The 8,329-nt window shown below is 48.2% G+C and overlaps 1 protein-coding gene across 1 annotated transcript; it reads right to left on the reverse strand.

The window, feature by feature from the left end:
• Positions 1 to 304: 304 nt before the first annotated feature.
• Positions 305 to 6,552, reverse strand: TAS1R3 (taste 1 receptor member 3). The gene is made up of 6 exons (XM_074560742.1): positions 6,242 to 6,552; positions 4,305 to 4,605; positions 2,795 to 3,574; positions 2,209 to 2,412; positions 1,786 to 1,906; positions 305 to 1,230 (listed from the first exon to the last, which is right to left on the reverse strand). The coding sequence occupies exons 1-6, from the start codon at positions 6,418 to 6,420 to the stop codon at positions 305 to 307; spliced, it is 2,511 nt and encodes an 836-aa protein (XP_074416843.1). The 5' UTR covers positions 6,421 to 6,552.
• Between the last annotated feature and the right edge of the window lie 1,777 nt (positions 6,553 to 8,329).

An 8,329-nucleotide genomic window follows, 5' to 3' on the forward strand; every position in this document is an offset into this window, starting at 1 on the left:
TTTTAACTGAACCTGCTTTTGGCTCCTGGTGGGTGCTGACACGGGTGGTTAGCTACGGAGAGGATGCATCCTACTCTGCTGGGGACATTTTGCTTTAGCTCATTGAGTAGAGCCCTCCAAAGTAAGCCTTTGGAACTTAAAAATTCTGGTCCTGCTGTTCAGCCTACTGGATAAGGCTGTATTTTATATGGTGATTGTGTCTGGGACTATAGCTTATGGAGACATCATAAACAGAATTATCTCAGTAAAATGCAGCCAGCGTCTATTGAGGAGCAGGTGACGAAGGATCTGGTTTATTGTCTGTTTATTGAGAGTCCTCCTCTGGCTCTTCTTTGATGGAATTCTGGAAATAATCTACTGTGTTCAGATCAGGCTTAAGCAAGATGATGTAGCATTTAGGCATATAGTAGGTTCCCAAGATACCCAGAGTGGTTGCCAAAATGGTACTAATCTGAGTAACAGACTTGAGGACTGTCTTCAGCGTGGCAAAAAGAGCAATGAAGAAGATCCAGATGATGAAATAGATTAGGATGGCAAATGTGATGCCCCTGGCGATATTGTATTTCTTCCCAGAGGTCCGTACCATGAAGGTGCACAGGAAGCAGACGAAGGCTATGCAGCTGTTGTAGCCGTGCATCAGGGCAAAGGCAAGCCAGGACTGCGTGGTACACACCAGCAGAACTTCGGTGGGCAGTGACTTGTAGTCAGGCTGCAGATGGTCAGGGCCCAAGTGAAGGTAGCAGACACAGAACGAGCACTCGGTGAGGAGGCACAGGGCAACGAGGAGCCAGGCCCTCCTGCGGGTCACCCAGTGCAAGAGGGTTGGGGCACAGTGAGGGAACTCTGTCACGAGGGTGATCTCAAGGGACTTGATGAAGAAGGTAGAGAAACAACCATTGAGGCAGAGGGCATAGACTATCTGCTGGGTCATACAAAGGGTGTTACTGGGCTTCCCTATATAGAGACAGGAGCTGAGACACAGCAGCGTGAGTGCGAACAAGGCAAAGAGGTTCAGTTTGCCTCCAGAAGCCTGCACAAGGGGAGTCTCGAGGCTCTTTAAAAAGAGCACTGCTGTCAGACAGATCAGGGATATGGTGATGGACATCAACGTTAGCAAGGCAATGGTGAGCGGCTCATTCCAAAAGAGGTATTTCTCGCTGCGGTCATAACACCGTGTGCTCTGGACAGGGGACCACTGATGCTCTAGGCAGGGAGTGCAGGTGGTGCTGTCTGCAAAGCAGCAGTGAGATGTTGATGACCACCTTGCAGTAGAGTGCTGCTGCCCCGCTGCAGGCAGGCCTTGAGCAAGGGTCACAGTCCTGAATTAGACAGCTGGTTTGGGTGCTGCCTTGCCTGCTTCCCCCCCTCCCTTCCTAAGTGTAATGGATCTCCAAAGCTTGGGATAGTTCAATCTCATTTTCCCTCCGCTTGTCCACCCTCCCCCCAAAAGGATGCACGTATTTCTTGGCTCTGTTTCCCTTCCCCAGGAAGGATCACCAACTTCCAAAAGATCCCACAATTTCATCAAACCCCTTTCTCCTGCCTCTTGAGATAAAACACGTGCCTTCTCTTTGGGATCGACAGAGGAAGATCCCCCACTGAAGATCTGCAGAGCAAGACTGCGCAATGCACAGCAGAACAAAAGGGAGGAAAATATCCCCCGGGCAGTGCAGCAGGGCGGAAGAGCTCCCAACTGGTGTTACCAGCTCTGGGAACCTGTGTGACCTCAACTAGTGGTCAGGCATAACAGAGACAGTTAAAGCCATTACATTTCTCAGACCTCACCTTTAGCGCTCCAGAAGGTGTTTTCTGGACAATCTGTACAGTCGTAGCAGCAGAGGTGGAATCCTTTTATTTGTTTAAATTGTCCTGGTTTACAATGTCTGAAGCACTCTGAGGTAGGCTCCTAGGGCAAAAGGAAGAATGAATGTCAGCCAGGCACCTTCAGGAGAAGCACCGTATCACCAAACATGCTGCAAGAAATTGGCTGTGCTGGGATCCAGCCTGTGTCTGAGTCCTAACCAGTGCTGGGAATACCTTTTTCTAGTTTTACGCAGTGGAGACGGATTACGCGTTTGCAGAGGAGTAAGAACTGGGTCCCACACAAATCTTGTAGGCTAATCGCTCCGTCAGAACAGTTCTGATGAAGCAGCAAAAAAAAATTTGCTTCATTTTGTGGTTGTTTATGTTTTTGCCCACCATCTTTACCTTTTGATCTGCAGTGTGAAACTGAATCTGAGACTTATCGATGTACAAGGAGTCTTCGTAGTCGCCAGCAGGCAGATAAGTAAGGGTGCCATTTTTCCAGGACCAGAATATAAGCTTGTAGCCGGTGTTTGTGCCATGGGTATGATCAAACTTGAAACTTTGGCCGTTCACCGTGAATGGGAAGGTGTTCATGAAGTGCAGCAGCTGAGGAGGAAAATGAGAATTGAGAGTAAGTATTGGTACAGTTTCTCGCTTGGAGGATGGTAATGCAGGACGCTAATTTTTGGCTGAAATCAGTTGTCTTTTCTGTGGGCTAAGGTTGCAGCTATCGGCCTTTTGGCTGTATTACCAGCTGCTCTCTTGTGCCAGGCCCAATTAACCCCAGAGAGGAGAAGGCAGCCCCAGCCGGCAGCAGAGGAGGTGCTGGTGTAGGGGTTGAGTGGCCGAAGGAATTGCTGAGGCTGTATCGCTCCCAGGGTAGGGCAGGAGCACAGTGCAATGTTCCCCCCTCCCTGCCTGGCTGTGTGCAGCTCCGACACGTAGATCGGATAAAAAATTGCTGTTTGTCCCCCTGGCCTTTACTTACCTGCCAAGATTTGATGGATGCTTTGGGACACACGTGGTGGGTGCACCCCAGCGCCCTGTGCAGTGCGTGAGCCACGCTGTAGACTGCGATGTACACAGGTTGCATTTGGGAGTGTCTTAACACCGACGAGATGTTGCGCAGCGAGATGTGGTCGCACTCTTTGCAAAGCGTGTCCACCACGTCAGAGTTCATGAGGTAGTTGAATTCTCTAGACTCCTGGCAAAATTTATCCTGCTGAACATAGGTAAAGAGGTCGGCAACGTATTTCTGGAAGCCAGGGACTGAGTGTGCTTTCATAATAAATCCTAAGACTGTCCCGATGCTCTGAATATTTGGGGTGGTGGCAATTTTGTCAGACATTATCCAGGCTTCAGTGCCAATCCAGACTTTCTCACTCAGTCCCATCCTGATGCTTTGTTCCAGCAGGGCCTGGGCTGGCTGGCTAAAGGCAAAAAGCACAATGATGTTGACTTTGGTGTTGTTAATTAACTTAATGGTATCTTCCAGTTGGTGTTGGGCTTTGGGGTCTGCAAGGTCTGTAGGAATTAGCCCCTCGAATGCAATGCAGATGCTGTGATTTGCAGCTATGCTTAAGAAGAGCCCCTGGGCTCCTCGGCCATATTCATCATCACTTCCAAGGGTGGCAATCCAGTTCCATCCAAACCTGTTCAGCAGCAGGACCACAGCTTCCACCAAGCTCTTATCACTGGCAACGGTACGGTAGAAGGATGGGTACAACTCCGTGTTGCTGAGCTGCTCACTGCTGGCTCCATAGCTGACCTGCAGATGAGAGGAGAAGAGAGGAAGCGAGGCAAAGAGTGAAGCTGAGGGAAGTGTTGACAGTCCAGATCACTCTCCACCTTCTTTGCTTAGTCTCAGTGCCCTAGATTTTCAAAAATGCTAGGTCAGGATAGTGGGAAAGAAGAACTTCTCTAAAGGAATTAGGTCCATTGTGGCTGCATTTACCAAGAGAACCGTAAGCTCGCCCCTGTCACTTGCCTCCTGTAGCACCATCCCATGTGGCTGTCTCCACACTGCCATTTGTGCCCATCGTTGCAGCACCAGCCCTTATCATTAATGCCAATGATAACGAGCTACTTTCTACAACGGGTGACGTACCCACGATTCAGTAGCATCTTAGCTCAGGGCTAAATTTACCTGACCGTTACAGCTCTCGGTATTGTGGTAACTGAGTACTTACAGTCATAGATGTATTTTCGTGGGATCCTCCCGGTTTACGCTGGGAGCTCTGTTTTTCCCATTTTACGTGGATCACAGAGCGGCCTGAGTTATCCCTCTTCTTTCTGGGAAGTTAGACACTGGAGTGTGTTCCAGGAGGGAAGTTTAATGACCTACCCAAGATCGCTCAGGAAATCTGTGGCAGAGGAAAGACTGGAATCTGCACTTTAAGAGTCCTGGTTCAAAGACCTAGATCACAGACAGCATTGTTGATCCAAACCCTTCCCACACCGAAAAGGGGAATTCTTTCTTTTGCAGAGAGTTTCTTTACCTGTGGGATCAAGAAGAAGCTGAACAGCTTGGCTGTTACCATGCAGAGGTCTGACTTGTGTGGTCCGATCACCGCGGTCACGCGGGGCTGGTAGTCGGTGTAGTTGCACAGCACTCCAATGCCCGTTGTGCCATTTTGGGTCAGAAACAGCAAACTGGGCTGTAAGGCCACCACCGGCTCAAAGCAGGTGTTGTGCATGTCATAGCCCAGCTTTACTCCCGGCAGAAGGGAAGTGGAGTTGTTGATCTGATCGATAGCAAACTTCATCCCAAGAGCCCATATTAGCCCGTCTACAAATAACCTGCAGTCAGAGGAGAGAGGGAATTGCACGGCCTGTCAGCGTTGCTGCAGAGTGATCAGCTTGTTCCACATTCTTTGACGTCTCAGCATCCTGCCTGTTGCCACGCCAGGTGTACGTGGCACTGTCAGCAGCGCACCCCTGCACCTACCGCCTTTGAATTTCGTACTGTGGGTAGAGAGGCTCTGAGCACCTTTCAAATCTAATTAATCCTGTCTGTCGGCAAATATATCCTCTGTGCTTCAAAGGGGAAGAAACAGAGGTATAGAGAAACCGGTATGTTTAGCTGGGGGCGGATCAAGACTCAGATGACCTCCTGCTCTTGGCTTTGTGTAACTTCAGCCACGAAGCCAGTGGCTTCCAAAGCGCCGGGCATGCTCATTTGGGAGACAAGTCCTCCTGGGATTTCCCCCCGCTGTACAGCTCAGCGCGCTGGGTTTATTCCCTGCCTAGCAGCCTGTGAAGATGGAAAGATTTTTTTGGACCGTACTTCCCTGTGCTTTGTTGCTGCCGAAGCAGCAGGTAGGACACGAGCGTGTCTCTTCATTCTCCTCACAAAGAGCTGCCAGTAGCTTGTAGCGTGATGGTGTGAACCCCTGTGGTGTGAGCAGGAAACACAGATCACACCCCGGCGAGCCCGGCCATTTCCTTTTTTCCTTTTCTGCTTTGCCTTGTGCCGTGGTCCTGAGTGTCCTTTTACCTCAGGAAAGGCAATAGCACCATCTCAACCTGTGTCACCTGCCAGCAGAGCGCGGTGCCTGCTTCTCATCCCATCTGGAAGCAAAAGCAACATTTACACCTCTGTGTACAGTGTTGGATTCAAAACCCTGAGGAAGCCAGCGCCACTAAAAGCTTTCATCAAAGTGGGGTTGGTGCATCTGAAGTCTGACTGCGCAGAGGCATCAAGAAAACACAAAAACCTTTTCCATTTCAGGATCAGAAGTGGATGGTGCAGCTTAGAGCTAATCTTTGTTTCCATCACACTGTGGAGATGGAAACAGTACTCGCTGGAGTACTATGTCCAGCTCGAGCCCGCAGCACAAGGAGGACATGGACCTGTTGGAGCGGGGCCAGAAGAGGCCACGGAGATGATCCAAGGGCTGGAGCCCCTCTGCTGTGGGGACAGGCTGAGAGAGCTGGGGGGGTTCAGCCTGGAGAAGAGAAGGCTCCGGGGAGACCTTCCAGCCCCTTCCAGTCCCTGAAGGGGCTCCAGGAAAGCTGGGGAGGGGCTGTTTGCAAGGGCATGGAGCCATAGGACAAGGGGCAATGGTTTAAACTAGAGCAGGGCAGGTTTAGGTTAGACATCAGGAAGAAGTTCTTCACACTGAGGGTGGTGAGACACTGGCCCAGGTTGCCCAGAGAGCTGGGAGAGGCCCCATCCCTGGAGATGTTCAAGGCCAGGCTGGATGAGGCTCTGAGCAACCTGATCTAGTTACAGATGTCCCTGCTCACTGCAGGGGGGTGGGACGAGATGGCCTTTAGAGGTCCCTTCCGACCCAACACATTGTATGATTCTCACCTTTAATATTCGCCTGTGAGCCCGTCAGTTGCTGTCAGGAGGGCTGCTTTCTTTTCCTTTCTTTTCCCAGCCCAAGCAACCCAACTTAACGAGCACTAATGAAGCTGATGTTCTTCTTACCTTTCACACCCCACTGACGTGGGCTCGGATCGTGTTGTCAGGTTTATGGTGTCCGTTCCAAAAGGGAACAAGCCTCCTATGATATAATCCCCAGGTCTTCTAAACTGAGCCGAGAGGCACGTGGGTCTGAGGGCTGCTGCGTAACCAAAGCTCAAGCACAGCAGCAGGTTGGGGACCATAATTGGTTTCTTTCTGGGGAAAATGTTTCAAAGAAATAATCTCCAAGCGAATGTGGGAGAGGGAACAGGGGCAGGAGATCCAGTCTCACCGGTTCCCGGGAAGTCTCTTTAAATAGAACTTGGAGAAATGAAAATAACGGGGAATGATTTGTTTAGCAAAACGCATTAAATGCGTGACTCTGTGCTTTGTGGGCAATAGTCAAATATGCAGCAATGCCCTGTGAGCCTGCTGGTTGCAAATCACAGGCCTAATCCTGGTTTCCTTTACTCAAGCAGAGTAAAAACGAGATTTTTAAATGAGCTTCAGAATATGTTGAGTTGCCTGAACTAAAAGGTGGTGCTAGGAGGCGTACACAGCAGTAACTTGTATTAATTTTTTTTTTTTTTTTTTTTAATTCAAGGTTATCTCATCGTGGAGATAACCAAATCTCTGCCAGCGCGTCGCGAGAAGACGGCTGGAGCAGGCCATTCCTAGGTTGCACAGTTGGTGAGCTAACACTCCGCTATGCTATTCTTAGGAAGTTGTTATGGGCTGATCTAAATTCTTCTCTGAGTTATGAACGTTAACTTCAGTTTTAAAACTTTGGTTTAGGTCCAAGCTCCACAGCGTAGTAATTTAGGTTGCGCCATGGTTTGCATTTTTTTCTGTCGGGTTTGAATTTTAGAAAACAGGGTAGCTCTGAATTGGGAAGTTCTGTTTACTGCCTTTTATGGCCTTAGTATGTATTTATACTGTATCACAAAACCTGCCAAAGTGATATACCACTTTTGCTACAAGGCTAGAACATTCTGCCAGGTATGAAGAGGCGCAGGTACGCTATAGAAAGTTAAGTCTATGAGTACTTCAGGCAAACAACAGTTGTAGATTTCTATAGGTATGTTTATACTGACATCCTTTTAAGGATACCTTCCCCTTAATGAAACATTTAAGTGTTAGCTTTAACTATATAACTTCTTTTAAAAAGTTCTAAGTGCAACTTCAACTGCACAAAGAGTGTGGGGGGCAAAACCTGTCTGAATGGTGTAGAAGTCACACATGGGCAATTATTTCCTCCCATCCGTACTTCCGCGTGAAACCAAGTGGCGTAGGAGATTGTGATGGACTTTCGTGCTAAATATTCAAACTCCCTCTAGTGAAGCCGTATGTTGTCGCAGCTTTCAAATGCACCAGGCACTGCAAGGGAAGGTTTTACTCTTCTGAGTTTGGCCCCATGAGTGAGAGCTGACAGACTCTGAACTTGCCCGAAGCCAAGTGCAGGACCTTAGTTTTACTCACTGGTAACTAAGTGGGGCTGTTAAAAAGGTTCCCATCATTTGGAGACAGAGCAAGACACCGGGAAAATAAAATTATCATTAGGCCACACCTTGTTTAAATGAGAGCATGCAGACTGATGGAAAACGGTGTTTCACTTGAAGCCTACTTTGCACAAAATGATTGGTTATAAACTTACAGCACAGTGGGTTTTTTCCCTACGGGGAAAGTTTGATTCTTTAATGGCAAAAATCAAATTAATTTTCAACGTTAATGTTTATCTCATAAGAAGAATAGTTGAGAATGAACGTGATAAGGGAGAAAAAGTGATTTTCCCATGTGGTCAAACTCCCATTTCTGCATTAAACTCCCAAGAGATCTAAGATATTTTTTCACTTGTTACACATTACTTGACATAGTTCAAGGTATTTAATACACTACACAGATGAAATACCAGCTATATCTGTATCGGACAGCAGAGGTATTACGCAGCATGACGCTGCTCCTTTTTAATATATGGATTTATCCTATGGAACTATGTAATCACTGTAAGGTGGCATCAGCAGAAAGGGAATTATATTTGTGTTCTCACAGCATAGCAACTAAAACTCCTTTTAGAGTGTGAAGAAAATTAACATTTCCTATCTTCAGGCAAAA

This window comes from Larus michahellis, chromosome 16 (genome assembly GCF_964199755.1).
Source record: "Larus michahellis chromosome 16, bLarMic1.1, whole genome shotgun sequence".
Lineage (NCBI taxonomy): Eukaryota > Metazoa > Chordata > Aves > Charadriiformes > Laridae > Larus > Larus michahellis.